This window comes from Biomphalaria glabrata, chromosome 2, assembly GCF_947242115.1.
Source record: "Biomphalaria glabrata chromosome 2, xgBioGlab47.1, whole genome shotgun sequence".
In the NCBI taxonomy this organism is placed as follows: domain Eukaryota; kingdom Metazoa; phylum Mollusca; class Gastropoda; family Planorbidae; genus Biomphalaria; species Biomphalaria glabrata.
The window spans coordinates 47254809-47275233 of NC_074712.1; the positions used below are offsets into that span (position 1 = coordinate 47254809).

General features: G+C 39.3%; 1 protein-coding gene across 2 annotated transcripts; it reads left to right on the forward strand.

Annotated features, from left to right (window-relative positions):
- Positions 1–4: 4 nt before the first annotated feature.
- On the forward strand, positions 5–19969 carry LOC106066007 (N-acetylneuraminate lyase-like). Of its 2 annotated transcripts, XM_013224962.2 has the most exons (10): positions 5–149; positions 3219–3283; positions 3669–3739; positions 3907–3994; positions 4229–4283; positions 4980–5055; positions 5475–5567; positions 9447–9592; positions 18507–18672; positions 19590–19969. In XM_013224962.2, exons 1-10 carry the CDS (start codon positions 141–143, stop codon positions 19739–19741), a joined length of 921 nt encoding a protein of 306 aa, XP_013080416.2. In that variant the 5' UTR covers positions 5–140; the 3' UTR covers positions 19742–19969. The 2 variants fall into 2 exon arrangements, with proteins under 2 accessions (XP_013080416.2, XP_055876921.1); XM_056020946.1 differs by lacking the exons at positions 18507–18672; positions 19590–19969 and adding an exon at positions 10048–10165.
- Positions 19970–20425: the final 456 nt, after the last annotated feature.

Consider the following 20425-nt stretch of genomic DNA (forward strand, 5'->3'; position numbering starts at 1 on the left):
GCAGACGTGAAGAGAATTCAATTGTTCGGGTCGGAGACTGGAACATAAAAAAGGGATTGACACATTTGAAACTGAAGCGAAACAATTAGAACAAGGACACTTCAGAAGTAATCAGAGAGGTTTCTCTGACTAGACTCATAATGAGTAAGGTAAGGGAAATGATTGTTGTTTTCGTTAAATGTTCTACATGTTTCGAATGCTCTTTCAGGTTAGAAGAAAATTACATCCTAGCTCTAATCTCCCGCAGGAAAATGGCAGGACCGGGCTTAATTAACTGAAGGCCTCAGGCGAAACGAATTTTGCTGCCCCAAATGAAAAAAAAAAAACTTTAAAAAAAAAACAAAGCTTATATCAAGCGTAGTTTGAATCAGTCATGTAATTTAACTTGTAATAGATCTAAACTAAGAACAAACAAGGTTACAAAGACAGTTTGTGTGGAAACACAAACTCAAAATCGGCCCCCGAAGTGGTCCACCCAGGCAGGCTTCAATAGTTTCAGAAAGAACATCCGAATGAAATTATATCAAAGACAAATGAGAGATAAGAATGGAGAAAGAAGGTTGACAGATCTTGTGTAGTGCCCCATCGGTCCAGCAGATCAAAGGATAGGTGCAACAATGAATGCAAAGTTAGATGTGAACTGGCCTAACTAGTTCCCCTTTCAGACCTTGTGGTCTATAGGGCAGATGATGTAAAGTTCATCTGTTTTTGTGGCCTACAGTTAACGAGGGTGTCATGTAGCCAGCACAACGACCAACCGCCTTTACTTTTCCCCCCAACTAATGTCAGGTACCCATTAGAGCTGGGTGGACTCAGAGGCGCCCAGGGATTCCGAAGTTGAAAATCCCAGTCTTCACCAGGATTGGAATTCGGGACCCCCGGTTCGGAAGCCAAGCGCTTTACCGCTCAGCTACCGCGACTCTCCTGGTCTAACTGAAGTCTTATAACTGATGTAATTCTGATGTAATTGTTTCGTCTTTGTATCTCAATAAAATTCATTTAGGAAAATGAAATTTACAATATTACTATTCGTTTTAAATTAGGTCTAACTTATAATGCATACTAATTAGCTTTTTCTCTTTAAAAAACGCTTGCATAACTGATTTTAAAAATTAGATTTTTCGCTTTCAGAAAAAAAAAGTAGCCGTTGCATCAGAACTTTGAATGGTCTAAAATATTGTGATGTCGGATTTTCAATATCTTTTCTAGTTTACGAGATCTAAACGGACGGACAGACATTTCACACAAAACTAATAGCGTCTTTTCCCCTTTCTCAGTTGCCGCTAAAAATCAGCGCGTTTGCAAATATTTTAACCAATTGTTTTTGTTTAGCGCAATTTCATGCTTTTAGCTTTCCCACTACGCTATGAGCCCATCACTTGTATCAGGTTATGGACCAGTTGGAAACGGGTAGGAGGAGAAAGATCTGAGTGCATTTATTTAAAAAAGGTGAACGACCTGAAATCGACTTTGAGAGCTAAGACTTCCTCAGCCTTTTCAAGCCAATACACGAACCACTCTGCCTGCAAATCACTTATGAAATAGAAGGTTTTATATTTATCTAATGTTACATTCTAACTTCAAAACGGCGACCCAAAAAGTATAAAAGGGGCTAATTCAACTTATACCACCAAATCATTTAGGTACAAATTCTTTTCCTTATTCGAGATATCAAAAAGCATAATTAATTACCAATAGTTAATTAGCTATTTGGTTAATTTTTAAAATTAATTCTTGTATTTCCAGGTAAAGGAAATAATTAAGCAAAATTTCAGCTTGATCCGAAATTGGGTGTTGGAGAGATAACGTGTACAAACTTTTTACCAGACAGACAGACAGAGTGACTTGATATAAGCTTTGTAAAAAAAAAAAATAATAAACATCACATAATAAAATTATGTAATTTATTCAAAATCACAACTGTGGTAAGCCATTGTAAGCCTACACATACGACGTTCACCGCTGTAGTTGGCTACTGTAATCCTACACATATGATGTCCACCGCTGTAGTTGGCTACTGTATTCCTACACATATGATGTCCACCGCTGTAGTTGGCTACTGTAAGCCTACACATATGATGTCCACCGCTGTAGTTGGCTACTGTAATCCTACACATATGATGTCCACCGCTGTAGTTGGTTACTGTAAGCCTACACATATGATGTCCACCGCTGTAGTTGGCTACTGTAAGCCTACACATATGATGTCCACCGCTGTAGTTGGCTACTGTAAGCCTACACATATGATGTCCACCGCTGTAGTTGGCTACTGTAATCCTACACATATGATGTCCACCGCTGAAGTTGGCTACTGTAATCCTACACATATGATGTCCACCGCTGAAGTTGGCTACTGTAAGCCTACACATATGACGTCCACCGCTGTAGTTGGCTACTGTAAGCCTACACATATGATGTCCACCGCTGTAGTTGGCTACTGTAAGCCTACACATATGACGTCCACCGCTGTAGTTGGCTACTGTATTCCTACACATATGACGTCCACCGCTGTAGTTGGCTACTGTAATCCTACACATATGACATCCACCGCTGTAGTTGGCTACTGTAAGCCTACACATATGACGTCCACCGCTGTAGTTGGCTACTGTATTCCTACACATATGACGTCCACCGCTGTAGTTGGCTACTGTAATCCTACACATATGACGTCCACCGCTGTAGTTGGCTACTGTAAGCCTACACATATGATGTCCACCGCTGTAGTTGGCTACTGTAAGCCTACACATATGATGTCCACCGCTGTAGTTGGCTACTGTAAGCCTACACATACGTCGTCTACCACTGTAGTTAGATATTGTGATCCTACACATACGACGTCCACCGCTAAAGTTAATCTTTGTGAACCTACAAAAACGACGTCTACCGCTGTGTCGGTGTCTAAATATATTATTAATATTTAATTTAAAACTTGGCGGTCTATTTCATTGAAAAGAAATATTTTAGATTGCTTTCAAAATAAAAATCAAGTATATTTTACAGGTTGCTCCACAGAATACAAGAAATCAATTGGTTCAATGCTCTTCCCCAGACCCTCCGATCTTCAAGTGAGGGCGAGGGAGTCTAAAGAGGCACTTGTTTAAATGGAGACTTTGCAAATCGTCTCAATTTTTCAAATAGCGATCCACCTGACTCCACCACAGTGAATTACTGAATTAAGTTCCAAGAAAATTGTAATTGCACTTTTGTTTTCATTTCAGGTGAACGCGAATTTTAAGATTGAAGGCATTGTGGCCGCTCCTGCGACACCACTCAAAGACAATGGGTAAGTTGAGAAGCTGCTTTGTGTCTTCAGCCAATGTTTCCACGACAAGCTTCCGTCTTAACGCTATTTAGTTCACCTACCAATCAACAGCTGCAGACAGAAAGGTGAACATGCAATGGCGCCTGGTGATTACATATGCCCAACCTGTGACCGCAGCTGTGTATCAAGGATTGGCCTCTTTAGCCACACAAGAAGTTGTAAAGGGAAAAGATTGTCTCTTGAGACGTAAAATGCCACAGAGACCAATCATAATATAGTTACATGGACCAATCATAACTTTCTAGTTGTCAACTTTTGTTCAGTTTCAATAGGCGATATTTTTAAATTTAATTGTACAATGATGTTCAACATCTCATGAGTTACTTCTACTTTTGTATTTTACTAGTGATTTAGACCTGGAGCGTGTCAAGGACTACGTGGATTTTTTGGTTGCTAACAGTATCACTGGAGTCTTTAGTGAGTGACTTTACTCCAGCTAGAACTAACTTTAGATTGAAATGACTTATTGCTTGCAATAGGTGACATGCTTTAAGTCTAGAATATAAAAGCGTTTAATATAAATGTATTCAATGCACACCTTGGAATTAAAATGTTACGGTCATAACTACATTTCTGTGATCCAGTCCTAGGAACACTAGGAGAAGGCATGTCTTTGACAGTGAGCGAAAGAAAACAAGTGACACAGGCCTGGGTCAAATATGGCATTGACAGGTAATTTTCTATCACTGAAGTAATGTTTGGGAATCACTAAAGTAATGTTTGGGAATCACTAAAGTAATGTTTGGGAATCAATAGGTAATGTTAAGGAGTGCGATTTTTGTCAACATACAAATTGGAACCTTCAATTATTTTCAGTTGACAATAAGAAACTTGTATTGTCTATGAGCTAAAGAAAACACTTGAACTCAAGTTTATATTAGATATTTATGTCCACTCCACACTTAGGTTACAAGTGATAGCACACATTGGAGCTGGGAATCTGAGGGACTCAATTGATCTGGTAAACTATTTATCTAGTCTGTTAGATTAGGACAAAACGTATGGCTATAAACGTCACCATTGTTGGGCCAGGTCTCTCAATATAACATCAGAGCATGGACAACATAATTTTGTCTAAAATTTTCGTTTACTGATTGAAATAGTCCTCTGAGTGCACCTTGAGATGCTTCTCTTGGTGTTATAGTCATCTGAGTGCACCTTGAGATGCTTCTCTTGGTGTTATAGTCATCTGAGTGCACCTTGAGATGCTTCTCTTGGTGTTATAGTCATCTGAGTGCACCTTGAGTTGCTTCTCTTGGTGTTTATTGGTTGTATTTTTTAACAATTTCCGAATTATCCGCTACATAATTTAAAAAGATATCAAACTATTGTTAATTTGTTTTACATGCAAATGCAAAGCTAAAAAATGTAAGAAAAAAAGGTTGAAGAAACTTCGTATATAAAAATGTCTAACCAGCACTGTATATAAAAATGTCTAACCAGCACTGTATATAAAAATGTCTAACCAGCACTGTATATACATCTCTAAATTTCTATTTGAAGAGCGCAATCGATTTCTATTAAGCTTAAGAAATACTTTCCTTGTCTCTGTAGTATAAATAAGCTAAACAAATAACCTGTGTTTTTTATATAAATACTTCCTTGAAAGATGATACTTTCTTGTTATTTTTGTTGCCTCCATGTCAACATGGTGTAGAGTAGACACGCCCAGCAAGTTGGTGTGACAGCACTAGCCTGCATGTCTCCATCCTACTTCCGCCCAGCCAATGAAGGTGAGGGTTACTCTACGCCATTCTCAAAGCAACCCACGATTTTGTTTTTCGATTCAGTATTGCACTTAAAACACTCTGTTATTTTATCTTATCTTATATAATACAGACGTTACTTCAAAAAAGAAGATGATTACGTCCTACGCCTCATGCATTTAGTCACGCATATTAACCAATGACTTAAATTCTGCCAAGTCACTGGTTTTCCTGGCTAGCTCAGGCAACCCATTCCATGCTCTAATAGCACTAGGGAAGAAGGAGTATTTGTACAAATTTGTCCTAGCATATGGGACGAGGAATGTGCCTTTATCTTTGTGTCTTTCAGAGTATTTTATTAAATTTTGTTTTTGTATTTGAAGATTATGGTTCAGTGTTTTATTACTTTTTGTTTAAGCGTTCTTTATTTACTTGTTCAACCACAGCTATAATGGTCGACTATCTCGAGCAAGTAGCCGCTGCAGCACCAGACACACCATTTTATTACTACTGCATTAACTTCATGACCGGCGTCAACTGTGAGTGGGAATACCAGGCCTTTCTTTTTTCTTTCATTACTAAGATTAGGGCCTTCATCAATAAATACATGCCTATCTACAATTTTACAAAACTTCTACCAACTCTGTCTGTCTGTCTGGTAAAAGTTTGAACTATAGACGTATATATATATATATTGTATCTAGACTGGACATGGAGATCTATTAAAACTACAAAAAATGTCGTGAAATTTATTTTGAAAATTGAAACAAGGCTTTATTTTGTAAAGTAGTTATAAGACGTAGAGTTGTTTTTTTTCAACCCTATCCTATGTAACATATAATTTAATTTTTAGATCTAGATCTAGTAATTGAACATAAAAAATTAGAGTACTCTGGTCTCATAATTATTATTTTGCAATTTTTAGATACATAATCTAGAAAGATCTAGGTAATCAATCTACATGTACGTCTACATTAAATGTACATAAGATTATTAAAATGAACAGACATGATTATTTCGATCTATGATTTTTGAACATTATCTCAATGGAAAGTAACAGGAAATGGCTTTGTATCATTTGTTAGCGTGAATATATAGTTCTGTGATTAATAGCCCATTCTAAAGAAAATCCGAGAAATGATTTTGCGTTATTTCTAAACTTTGAAAACTAAAGATCATTACAGAAAAGATTGATTGGTTTACGTACATAAATACATATATGGATTTAGTCCCCTTATTTCGTTTTGACATTTTTTTTCTCCCGTTTCCCATTCTCGGATCAAGTTTTGCATAATTATTCATAGTCGATAACAATACACGAATCAATCCAAAAATTAACCAATAGGGTTTGTTGGACTAGTCCGTTTCGTTTCTTTGATTAAAAAGTATTGGGCCGGAAGTGGCTTTTTTCCTTATATATCTTTGCATTTTTCAGTTCTCTCTTTAAATTAAACTGACATTATTATGCTATAATTTTAAGTGTACCTGATAGAGAAAAAAATTCTGCACAAAAATACGGGTAGTTGTGATCAAACCCGATAGAGGCTATAAAAAGAAAAGACCTGAAACTAGCGCGTAAAACTACATATTTACAGTACTTTATTTGATGAGTATTTTACCCAAGATCTGTGTTGTTTTTTTAGGACTAGCTTATTTCAAGTACCCGGCATTTTCCGATACACAATTTTATACACAAAATAATTGTTGAAAAAATTGTAGTGATTTTAAACTTTAAATGATTACTTAAAAAGGTGTTACTCTAATCAATTTTGAATATTATTTTGTTATGAATGTCACTATTTATTTTGTGTCTGTTCTTAAATTTTGCTTGAGTAAAGGGGTCGTTTTTCTCCTAGTGGGTATACTTGATTTCTCCAAGCAGCCTTTGTAAAATATTGGTCCTAAATAATGCTATGTTTATAAACGAAAAATCGATGGCTGCATTATGATGAATGTACGTGTTAGTTCAATATTCTATATTACTAGGTAACTATAAATAACCGCATAAATAGACGTAAGTTTATTTTTTTTTCTGTTAGATAAAGTCATATGGCAAATTTTTGTTTATATCCTAATTCTAAAAAGGAATAATAATAGAATTATACAGTAAAAATAATCACTAAGTTTTTCTTTTAATAGTTTTGAAAGTCTGAGTTTGTGTTTTTGCAGATGTACACAAGCTACACTATGAGTCAGTCCATCTCTTCCAATTTTTTAGAAATGAGTGTAAAAATGTAGGCTTCAATATTTTTAGCCTGAATTTAAGAAGTTACAAACTTCAAACAACTAATATATTGCCTCTTCCATAAAACTTTGTACTTACAAAATAAATTTATCCAATGCTCGAAATCCTGCTTGTATACTTAGGCCCTATTTAAATCGATCCGGTATCAATGTATTAAGTAGCAATAACCCCGCAAAAAAATTAAATGAAAGAAGATTGAGATATATATATATATATTTGTGACGGTACGCACAGGTACGGGGTACCGGCACCTTTTTTCAATGTCGGGAAAAATGATTACTTTTCTTGTAATTCAACGTTAATTGTTAATTTATTATTAGTTGAAAGTTAGGCAATCTATCACTGAGTACCGGAGCTTCTTTTTTATTTTTACAAAAAAAAAAAAAAAAGCACTTTATATACCTTCAGCCGACATGCCGTATTATTAAAAACACCTCTATGTGAACTTCTCAATCATCTAGAGTTTTAGACAGTCATTATTTTAGACTAGATTTAAGTAGAGTCTAGACCTAGATCTAGTAGGCCTATTACTATATAAAAAAAATCATTCATTATAGATATCATTCGCAATTTTATTATTAGGTCCATGCATTGAAAAGTAAATCTATTAATAAACTATAATATATCTAAGTCTAAGTACTAACTTATTAAATAAGTCATTTTAAGTAGAAGTATTATAATGAATATTGTATAGATCTAGATTGACTAGATTAGAGATAGATCTATAGATAGATCTCTAGTTTAGTAGATTAAGTATAGAGTATAGTAAACGTATAACAGTATTATTAGATCTATGTCTTATGTCTATATCTAATAATTAAAAAACTTTAGTCTTTATTAATATCTAGACTTTTTTCTAATAAAAACTGACTATAGGCATAGCATAGGCTAGACTCGGCAATCTAGTCTCAAGATAGAATCTATACTATTACTAGATCTATTCGATTTTTATATATAGATCTAGACTAGATTTAGATTATAGATCTAAATATACTAATGGAGAGATGATATGAGGTGTTAGCTAATAGCGTTGCACAAGAAACAAACCTAGGTTTTTCTAAACTCTAATACTTGGTATGTAATAGTAAAACAGCACCTACCTAAATAAATCGTAACTAGCAATAAAAAACCTATATTTATTGTAGTATATATAGGTCTGTGGTTGTATTTTATATAGCCTTCGTAACTTCTTCTATAGAGAAATGACTTTTGTAATTTCTTGCGTCTGACACATATATAATTTTTATGTTCAGCAACAAACCATATTAGTTAATCATTTAGTACTAATTAAATTATTTTATTTTATATAGCAAAAGGAGCTAAACCCCGAAATTTTCAGATAACTGATTGTAATTATCGGTTATTTCCCCTTAGATAAGCTTTAGTTTTAAAAAGTATTCTTTTTCTATTGCATGTCGTATAATAGAGTATCATCTTAGGCCTGCATTAAATCAGTTAATTATTGTGTACATACAAACCATCATTACAGCATGAACATATTCTCGTATTTCTGTATTTGTTGACTACAGTTTACGACCGACTACTACTAACGAAAATGACATGTTGTACAACCACTGCCCTCAAAATGAAAGTTTACCCTCATTGGGGACTCAAACTGAAGAGCATCTGTTTAGCCAACTCGTTGACTTATCATTCCAACCAAAGCAAAACATTTAGAGGCTTAGAACTGCGATGATAAATAGTTTTGTTTTGCTTTATATGTTTATATTTAAAGCTTGCTTAATGCTTCACTTAACATCTTTGGACATTCATGGGGTATCTGTCAGAAGTAGTTGGCTTCTTTTGTCTTTAAATACATGTCTCAAACCTCTCGATAGTAGGCCATACCATAGACTTATAATATATATGTAGGTTTATGGGCCATACATTTCGTTTTCTGATCTTCCCCAGCTTAAGTAAGATATAGGTCTATAATCACACATTTCAATAGATTCGATACTTCTTTTCTTATGAGATAGAGACCTATAATGTATGCTGCAGCTGGTGGCTGTGATGATTGTTGGATGGTCAACTTATAGAGGCACTTAATGATGTTTGAAACAACATTAATGTGTCCTCCGCAATAAAGGGAGATAGTCTTTCATCAATGTAACGTTAGCTAGAAAAGAGTTATCTTTCCTAGTATTTGAAATCATTTGCAACTCCATTTCAGTAAACACCGCTAAAATACTCGAACTAGCGGATGGGAGAATTCCACATTTACGAGGCGTCAAAATGTCCTCTAGAGAACTTCCGTCACTGTTGGATTGCACAAGTGTTTGTGGCGGAAAATTTGACGTCATGATTGGTTCTGACGAGGTAAGAGTCTGTGCTGTTGTCACTACTCATTTCTTCTCTAATATACGTATGTGTAATACAAAATGTACCCAAGTCCTGGGCAATACCATAACGACACATACAACGACAAAATAAGATTCAGAATGCCAATTCACCGACATATAACATGTTTATTACATTATCTGCACTATAATACAGAATCAGTTCAGACATTTGAAATATCCAGTATCGATTAAAAATAGACCAGCTTAATATTCCATAGACTGATTAGTGACAACACAGAAAAATGATTAGAGTCTACACTTCGACTCTATCTATATCCAAAAGTCCAACTGTCCTGGACTAGGAACAAAACCACACTACCTTATTATGAGTTACATTATATTCAACAAAAACATCTCACCAAGTAAAAACAACCCAAAACAATAACAGTTTTGAAGTCAACAACCTGAATTGCCCCCCCTTCTCCTCTACAGTAAACAGGAGACCCAGGCTGACCAGAACTCAGTCCAGACAGCTGTGATAGGCTCAACAAGAGGGAAGTGCATGCATTTTGATAGGTTCAGGGGCATCGTCTTTGCTTTCTGAGTGGTTCAGAGGCATTGTCATTGCATTCTGATAAGTTCAGATAGTGTGCCTGCACGTTGTATAGACATTTTTACAGAGTGTAGAAGTGCCGCATTTTAAGCCAATTGTTCTGAATTAAGCGCATAAAAGTAAAACTGACTGTAAAGTGCCCAACTATTTCTTTTCTTAAGCCATGTCAATTTTCATGCTAGACGCACAATTTCTTACGAAATCATAGATGAGCTTCACTGCTCTCAGCAATGCCGGCCTTAGATAACTGGAGGCCCTAGTGAATTTGGTGGCCCCAAATGAAACAGAAATAAAAAAATAAACAGAGAAAAAATAAAATAATACAATTTATTTAAAACCTAGTGTACTCCAAAAATAACAGTGGACACAAGCTTCGCTATTTCTTCTCTAAAAATGTAGATCTGGAGTCCTGTGCGAGGTCTCCCACCAATCGTAGGCCATAGGCGGCTGCCTAGTTTGCCTATGCCTAAGCCGGCCCTGCTCTCAGATGTAAAACCACTCGCAGTAATAATATTTTAAAGACAACTCCAGCTCCCACGTATCTTTAGACACTTAACATACAAATGCACAATAATTAAAATCCTATGTCTAGTTATTGTGACGAAACGCGTCCCTTCTCAATACAGAACTGACCAGTGCGGAACTAACCCCCCCCTCTTAACCACTAGTTAGCATTGTATAGCCCTTTTTACACTAAACTGACCAGGGTAGAACACAAACAATCTATTACACCAAGGTTAGATCCAACCCCCAAATTATAGGCCATAAACACACATCCCAAGTTACACCCAGACGTCGAAACAAACGTACGCAGCCGTTAAGTTCAGGAACATTAAAATTGAAAGTTACGCCCCAAACGCCGAAACAAAAGCACGCAACCGTAAAGTCCAGGGACATTAAAATTTGGTGTCCACGTACATCCCTTTGAGTCGACAATCCTAACGCCCAGGGCTATTCAAATCGTTTCCGTCCGCTGTACCGTCGAGCAATTGTCCAGCCCGATAATTATGGTATGGTTCCGCTTTCATCCTCCTTCGCCCCCCCCCCCCCCGGGTCGCGGGTTAAAGAAGTCAGGTGAATGAGCCCCAAATGAAAAGATTGGTCCAATTTAACAATTCTAAACTCAAAAGACTCGCTGGCCATAGGATCATCACTACTCTTAACATACCGTTCGGTAACCTATAAAAGCCGGAGACGAAAGTTTCAGGTTAATGCCATTCTAGATCAGAATCACTGAGAAGTCAGAAGACTCTCAAGTCAACGATTCACTTGGGAACTTGTGTAAGGCAAAGCGGGTGAGTTGGAAAAACTTTATCATTATTATTTAGTGTGTCTTCGCCTGTAACATTTAGGTTCATGTATCATTACCATGTTAATACTTGTTTGCTTCCAAATATTATATTTGTAAATCTCTATGAACATGTGTTCCTTAATAACTCGTCAATGTTGACTGTATTCCCAACGGTGGACATCCACCTTACAATTTAGTTAATCCTAATATTTATTTATGCATTTGTTACTTATTCATATCCATATTCATCTGGACCTACTCGCGTCTAGATCATTTTCTTACCTGTGCATATGTACCTGTATATGTGCACATATATATACATTACGATTATGTTTGTTTTGGTTATGCACATACTGTGCTGTCACCATGCATCCTTAGGCCCGAGAATCAGTCTCGCGTGTCTACCCCACTATTTTCAGCTTGTCGACCTGCATAATTATGTGCCCTTTTCTACCCCCTCCCCCTTTCTTCTTGTCACGGTCCTCTGGTCACGAGTGACCGCGGATTTGTTTACCTGTGGGTCAATGAGGTCACAGGGGCTACAACCCTGTAATATGGTCTCCCTGTTTCCCTCCTCATTTATGCCCCTGCCTTGTACATTTATATGTGTATCCGTAACATTGTTATTATATCATTTGTATAGCAATTATTATCAGTCCTTGTGAACTGCCATTAACATGTATCTTAGTTAGTCTGAGGGAGACGCTCCTATCAAGGATGCGCCCCTCGCCAACCAGCCTGTATGGTTTAATAATTCAGGCTCCTCTCATGTCTCGTTTCATAGCCTCCTACACCAGGGCTGGCGTGTTTTGTTGCCTGAAGGCAGACCTCAGCAGCTCTCCACACATTCCCGTTGAGGGTGAGTCACTCATCACCCTCAAACCGAACCGAAGGCATTCCAGGCTGACGTCCCAGGACCGGTCTGCAACTACCGCAGGAGTAAGCCCACCGCGTGGCATCCTCATATTCCTCACACTAGCGCCTGCCTACCTGCAGGGCACCAGCAACTGGCTACAACACAACGGAGCTTCAACTTACCCCACCCCGAAGGAGAACCTTGCATAGCAGATAAGTGAGAGACAGCCGAATAAGCAAACCATACACGAATCTTTATGAGCAATATCCCAGTGATGATATTATCTTAAACGTTATCATAAATCTTCCTGTACATCCCCCCCCCCCTCACTCACTGATTGTATTTCCTCTCAATTAATCTTTATTAAATATTTGTTCCTTTACGAAATCATTAAGCTTTACGTTTTGCTTGTGCCTGTCTATGTGCCTATATAATACCAACAAAATATTTACCACGTTGTGGCTCTAAGACTTTACCCCTAGGAGTCGCAGGCCATCGTCCCCATCGGGAAGTGCAAACGGACCGATCGGCGGACTTATTCCACCACAACGGGGGTAAACTGTGACGCCTAGTCCGGGATCACAAAACCCTAACTCATTCAGTATAGGCACAAGGCAATAAGCAGAACGTTTAAAAATTTCCACCCACTAGACCCTATATACATATATATATTGATAACATATAACCACATATTGCTCAGTATGGTTTGATTATGTCAATGCTGTATAGTATATTATATTAATTATATACTTGTTGTATCATATTTAGATAATAACACAGGTGAAGACATAATTAAATAAATACTCAGTTAGCCTCTCACCCGCTTCAGCTTCTGAGCATACTTCCCCATCACTTCTATCCCACAAACATGGCTGAAGGCACTAGATCAAAAGCCGAATCAGCTAAATCTATCAAAATTCGCGAGCTCAACGAGCTAGCAGAGCAAATAGGTATCAGACCTGATGATCGACCAACGTTCGTCCTGGCTAAGTTCGAGGAGTGGGAAAATAGAGAGAGGGAAAAAGAAAAAATAGATAGAGAGAGGGAAAAAGAAAAAATAGATAGAGAGAGGGAAAAGGAAGCTCACGCGTTCCGTATGAAAGAAAAGGAAATAGAGTTAGAAAAATTAAAAGCTAACGACGAATCCCGCATCACAATTGCTGCCGATCAAAACTCCCTTAATTGTCAAACCCCTCACTTCAACTTAGAACCTTTCGATGAAACCAAAGAAAGTATAGAGACTTTCTTAGAAAGGTTTCAAGACGTGGCTACCAACAACCAGTTACCAATGGGCAAATGGTCATTTAGAGTGTCACAAGCTCTTCGGGGTAAGGCCTACGAGGTGTATGCTAAGCTCCCCTCATCTAGTCAAAACGACTACTCAGCGCTCAAGAACGCACTGCTAGTCCAGTTCGACTTGACCGCCAGCTCCTACCACAAGAAATTTAGGAACTCTCGCCTTGAGAGACGCGAGATGTATTCCAGTCTCTTTACTAGACTAGAGAAATACTTGGATAAATGGTTATCCTTAAGTCCCTTCACTCAAAATTATGAAGGTCTAAAAGACCTTATTCTGGTAGAACAGCTCCGCGAATGTATGACCCCTGACCTTCGCATCTTCATAGATGAAAGCGGTGTCACTACACCACAAGAAATAGTCAGTTACTCTGATAGATTTCTAGCAGCCCACAGGGAGCAGAAAACTAAAACATCAGACCAAAGCCCATCGATAGCGAAGGTAGATAAGCAGCCCGACCCTCCAAGTAGCAGCAATAACAATAACAACAAACAAACACGCCAGCCCAACAACCAAGCACCCCGCCACCCCATTCCTCCCAACCCGCCGAGGCCGCAAAAGAAGTGGTGCAGCTTCCATAACTCTCCTACCCATGACTCCAGCGAGTGTCACAATAGAAGTCGCCCTTACTCAGCCCAACCACTGATGGTGATAACGCAAGCAACTCCCGTCCTAGACTCATCACCGAGTAACCATCCCCCTACGGTCGAAAAGGTATTAGTGAACGGAATATCCTCTAATTGTCTATACGATTCCGGGTGTTCCTTTTCGGCAATCGTCAGGAAATCATTGGTAAAGCCCCGCTACATTAGCAACAAATGGGTCACCATACAAGGCGCAGACTTGAACTCTCCCCCATTCACCCTTCCGATCGCCCGAATAAAGGTGAGATCTAGATATGTCAACGGTAGGATAGAGGCGGCCGTCATGGACAATCCATGCTTTGATCTAACGCTTGGTGATAAATACGTGTTCCTGGGAACTCCTACAGGCCCAAGGTTCACTACCTCAGAGGTCACTCCGGTGAACCCCAATACAAATAACCCCTCGGTCCCTGAAACGGACCACATCAGCGCATTCCCTGTGATTACTGGAGCCCAGGCTCCACAGGATGGCGCAAGGGAAACCCTTAACTCTCTCCGCAGAGGATACAAGGAATACCCACGAAGCTACCTATCGTCTGCAAAGATTTTCGTTCCTGTGAAAAGGGATAAGTCGAAAATCCATAGGCGCCCAATAGCTCACAAACCGGGCCTCCCACAGCACCATTCGGGCGGGGAGGGAGGCGCACGAAGTCACGCGGCCCGATCCCAGCGCTTCGGCCCTCAAACCCAGCAAACTGGCCAACCCAACTCCCAGAACTCTAAACAGAGCCGAGGAGTAAAGGCCGAGAATCCCACCAGCAGTTCTATCACGAAGAACGCTGACTCTAGCGGCACGAATGTTGTCATGCAGGCCGCCAATCTCAACGCTCTCGCCATCGAGCGAAGCACCCATTCTGCCAGCGCACCCATCAATGCACAGGGCACCGGCACTGCCGCCATCGTCCTTCTGCAGGACACTGGCATCGACAGCGTAATGGACATCGCATCCAGCGCCACCATGATTGCTCCTGATATCGTGCGAGGCATCAAACCCCTTGGTGCCGCCTTCAACTCACGGTCCACCGAAACCCACCCCAGGCCACTCAACACGAGAAGCGCCTGTACAAACAGTTATGAGACAAGACAATGTCTCCCCCTCGAGCCGCCTGGTAAGGCATCTCTGTCCCCCACTTTACACATTTCTGCACCCCTCCTCAACGCCGAGGGCCTAAAACCGCATCCGCCCTTAAGCCACATAGATGAGCTACCCTCTAACTACGCTGAGGTCATTCTAAGTGAAAGCGACCCGCCACCCAGCCGACTATCCAACTTGCAAGTTAGCTCGGCTAATAAACGAGAAGACCGCAAAATATGTCTAAAGTTTCTATGTCTAGTAGTCTCGTTGATGTTTCTTGCGCAATACTACTGGTTCAACCCTAAAGCATCACAAGGGCCCTCACACGATGGTTCAACTCTCCATGTGCTTCCCAAACCAGTACTGGTGGTAACACTTATGCTCACTACATTCTTGCTAGGCTATCTGTCTGATAGAATAGGGTGGCCACACTTTTGCAGCCGGCGTAAGGTATTTCTCACCACGCCTAAGTTCTCGAAGGGCCTTCCGCAGCTTCAACACAATGAAAACAAGCTGAACACCCAGTCCCGGCTACTACTATTTAGCCACTCTCTTGCCCGTAATGGCAGTCACAAAGAGGGAGTAACTCCCGCCTTCCTTGATTGGTGCACAAGTGTATCTGCAAATACATCAACCCCAGATCCTGTGGTGGAGTTTGATGTCCACCATAGCATCCCAGCTCACGCTGGACTTGATGACGTGATCAATGAATGCACGCTCCTACGTAGGGGCCCCGCTTGTCCCTCTATCATCTAGGCAACCTCTCACAGGTCAGTTCAGAATTTCGAAATTAATAATGCCTTTACAATGCATTATCTTTGGCGGAGGGGTGTGTGACGAAACGCGTCCCTTCTCAATACAGAACTGACCAGTGCGGAACTAACCCCCCCCTCTTAACCACTAGTTAGCATTGTATAGCCCTTTTTACACTAAACTGACCAGGGTAGAACACAAACAATCTATTACACCAAGGTTAGATCCAACCCCCAAATTATAGGCCATAAACACACATCCCAAGTTACACCCAGACGTCGAAACAAACGTACGCAGCCGTTAAGTTCAGGAACATTAAAATTGAAAGTTACGCCCCAAACGCCGAAACAAAAGCACGCAACCGTAAAGTCCAGGGACATTAAAATTTGGTGTCCACGTACATCCCTTTGAGTCGACAATCCTAACGCCCAGGGCTATTCAAATCGTTTCCGTCCGCTGTACCGTCGAGCAATTGTCCAGCCCGATAATTATGGTATGGTTCCGCTTTCATCCTCCTTCGCCCCCCCCCCCCCGGGTCGCGGGTTAAAGAAGTCAGGTGAATGAGCCCCAAATGAAAAGATTGGTCCAATTTAACAATTCTAAACTCAAAAGACTCGCTGGCCATAGGATCATCACTACTCTTAACATACCGTTCGGTAACCTATAAAAGCCGGAGACGAAAGTTTCAGGTTAATGCCATTCTAGATCAGAATCACTGAGAAGTCAGAAGACTCTCAAGTCAACGATTCACTTGGGAACTTGTGTAAGGCAAAGCGGGTGAGTTGGAAAAACTTTATCATTATTATTTAGTGTGTCTTCGCCTGTAACATTTAGGTTCATGTATCATTACCATGTTAATACTTGTTTGCTTCCAAATATTATATTTGTAAATCTCTATGAACATGTGTTCCTTAATAACTCGTCAATGTTGACTGTATTCCCAACGGTGGACATCCACCTTACAATTTAGTTAATCCTAATATTTATTTATGCATTTGTTACTTATTCATATCCATATTCATCTGGACCTACTCGCGTCTAGATCATTTTCTTACCTGTGCATATGTACCTGTATATGTGCACATATATATACATTACGATTATGTTTGTTTTGGTTATGCACATACTGTGCTGTCACCATGCATCCTTAGGCCCGAGAATCAGTCTCGCGTGTCTACCCCACTATTTTCAGCTTGTCGACCTGCATAATTATGTGCCCTTTTCTACCCCCTCCCCCTTTCTTCTTGTCACGGTCCTCTGGTCACGAGTGACCGCGGATTTGTTTACCTGTGGGTCAATGAGGTCACAGGGGCTACAACCCTGTAATATGGTCTCCCTGTTTCCCTCCTCATTTATGCCCCTGCCTTGTACATTTATATGTGTATCCGTAACATTGTTATTATATCATTTGTATAGCAATTATTATCAGTCCTTGTGAACTGCCATTAACATGTATCTTAGTTAGTCTGAGGGAGACGCTCCTATCAAGGATGCGCCCCTCGCCAACCAGCCTGTATGGTTTAATAATTCAGGCTCCTCTCATGTCTCGTTTCATAGCCTCCTACACCAGGGCTGGCGTGTTTTGTTGCCTGAAGGCAGACCTCAGCAGCTCTCCACACATTCCCGTTGAGGGTGAGTCACTCATCACCCTCAAACCGAACCGAAGGCATTCCAGGCTGACGTCCCAGGACCGGTCTGCAACTACCGCAGGAGTAAGCCCACCGCGTGGCATCCTCATATTCCTCACACTAGCGCCTGCCTACCTGCAGGGCACCAGCAACTGGCTACAACACAACGGAGCTTCAACTTACCCCACCCCGAAGGAGAACCTTGCATAGCAGATAAGTGAGAGACAGCCGAATAAGCAAACCATACACGAATCTTTATGAGCAATATCCCAGTGATGATATTATCTTAAACGTTATCATAAATCTTCCTGTACATCCCCCCCCCCTCACTCACTGATTGTATTTCCTCTCAATTAATCTTTATTAAATATTTGTTCCTTTACGAAATCATTAAGCTTTACGTTTTGCTTGTGCCTGTCTATGTGCCTATATAATACCAACAAAATATTTACCACGTTGTGGCTCTAAGACTTTACCCCTAGGAGTCGCAGGCCATCGTCCCCATCGGGAAGTGCAAACGGACCGATCGGCGGACTTATTCCACCACAGTTATCTCACGGAAAGAGGAAAGTAGGCAGACGCAAGCAAACTTGGAAGAGGTCAGTCATCAGTGAAGCTGAGGATATTGGAATGACAAGGGAGCAGATGAAGAAAGCTGCTCAGAGCCGAGTTAGGTGGACAAGTGTGGTTGCGGCCCTATGCTCCCCTGAGAGTGCACATAATTAAGTGGTCAACTATCTCAACAAGACACATTAAATATTCCTTAGTTTCAACATGTCTTGATTTTATTACAGCAACTGTTGACCTCCGTTGTACTGGGTGTACGAACTCCAATAGTCAGCAGTTACATGGGAAACATAGTTCAAAGACTGCGGGAAGCATTTGATGTTGGAGACTGGGAAACAGCTAGAACTGAACAGACTTTGGCCAGGAAGATCATGTTGATTAGCCATAAATATGGTAATTTATATTTGACCAACATAACTGTTGCAATGCTAGTGTCACAGCTTTCCTATGTTAATACTCATAATACTTTGAACGAAAATGAATGCCACAGAGAAATTGTATCGTTGTAATATGTTGGTGGAAGTAAACGTTTAACTGGCCATTGTGTTGGCTGAACAGCATCCTTGTACTGTTATAGTGTCAAGGGACATTCCAGTCACCCGCTACCTGGACGGTGCAATGTAGGCTCGCACAATGTGCTTTTTAGAATGGCTTTCTGAAATATCTTATTTTTTGGGACCGCTTCATTGCATTTTCTATGGCAGTGCTTCTTTTAAGTATCTAGATAATTAGGTTTAGTATATAGTGTTGCTTATCTTGTGTTATGCTTTACTTTTTTTTACTATTTTTTACCCTTATAGGATATACACTTTTTGAATCTTAGCATTTATAATGAATTTTATAATGATAAGAAATTTTCTAAATGACAACTGTCTATTATAGACATTTTAAAAGTTCTCATTAGGCGAACAAAAATACAATAAGAATTCGTTTAATCATCCGCAAACACTTTAAAACTTCGCTATAGCACTCAGTATTTATCTAGTAGCACTAAACGTTACGTTCAACTACTAGGTGTGAGGCGACTATCTGATGAACAGGTTCTCTTCTTTCTTTCTTCTACAATTCTTTTCTATCACTTCCTTCTTTCTTCTACAATTCTCTTTTATCACTTTCTTATTTCCTCCTATCTCTTCAGAGGGTGTGTATTCTTGATATTTAATCTCATTTAATCATGTCATGTGACTAGTCATGTGATTGAGTGGACATTTGTTTACTTGCGCATGTACATGTAAACCTCTAACCAAAATAAACATTTGTTTGTTTGTTTGAAATGAAAATCTGCAAACATTTCCCCACTGTTTCCACAGGGACAAGTCCTGCCTTTGGGAAGGCCGTGATGAAATGTCTAGGTCTTCCACTTGGACCTGTTCGTCTGCCTGTAGTCGACCTGACACCTGAATTAGTCGAAAATTTAAAGAATGATCTGGCTGAGTGTGATTTATCAATTAAATGGAGTTAAAAATCCATCATATGTATACAAGAGAGGCTTCCATATAAGATTTACCGTATTTATTCCGGACTGTGGCGGGGACAGCGCCTTATTTATAGACAGTTGGATTCCATTTCCATCAAAATATCTCTTGTACATAATGTTATTTGACTTCATGTGCATAATTTAAGACATTTATATCTAAATGAATTACAAATCTTCTGTGTTAAACAGACCAAATAAATTAAATTACACATTCGGTTGAGTAGAACTATTTCTAAAAATAGATTTACCTTTATTAGAAGATAAGGGATGTAATGAGATATTAGAAAGGTAAAAAATTAATAATGCATCGGATTATGTCTCTTTACAGTTATAATAAACAAGGGAAGTAATGAGAATATATTGTTACAAAAAGTTAGTCTTTATATAACGAGTTATGTCTCTTTAGCTATTTCATTCTATTTAAAGAATTTACTTCCTACATCACGACAATGTTTCACTTAAATACGGCAAGGATAATTATGTAATAATACGGTCACCTTTTTATTTCATGTCTATTAAACTATATAAAATAACTCCCATAATGTTTCTCGTGATATGATTTCATACATCAAATGATACAATCTTACAAGTAACATATGGGATGTACATTTCAATTTGACGTAGGCCTATACATCAACATATGCACCTGTAAATATAGTTTTGTGTTTC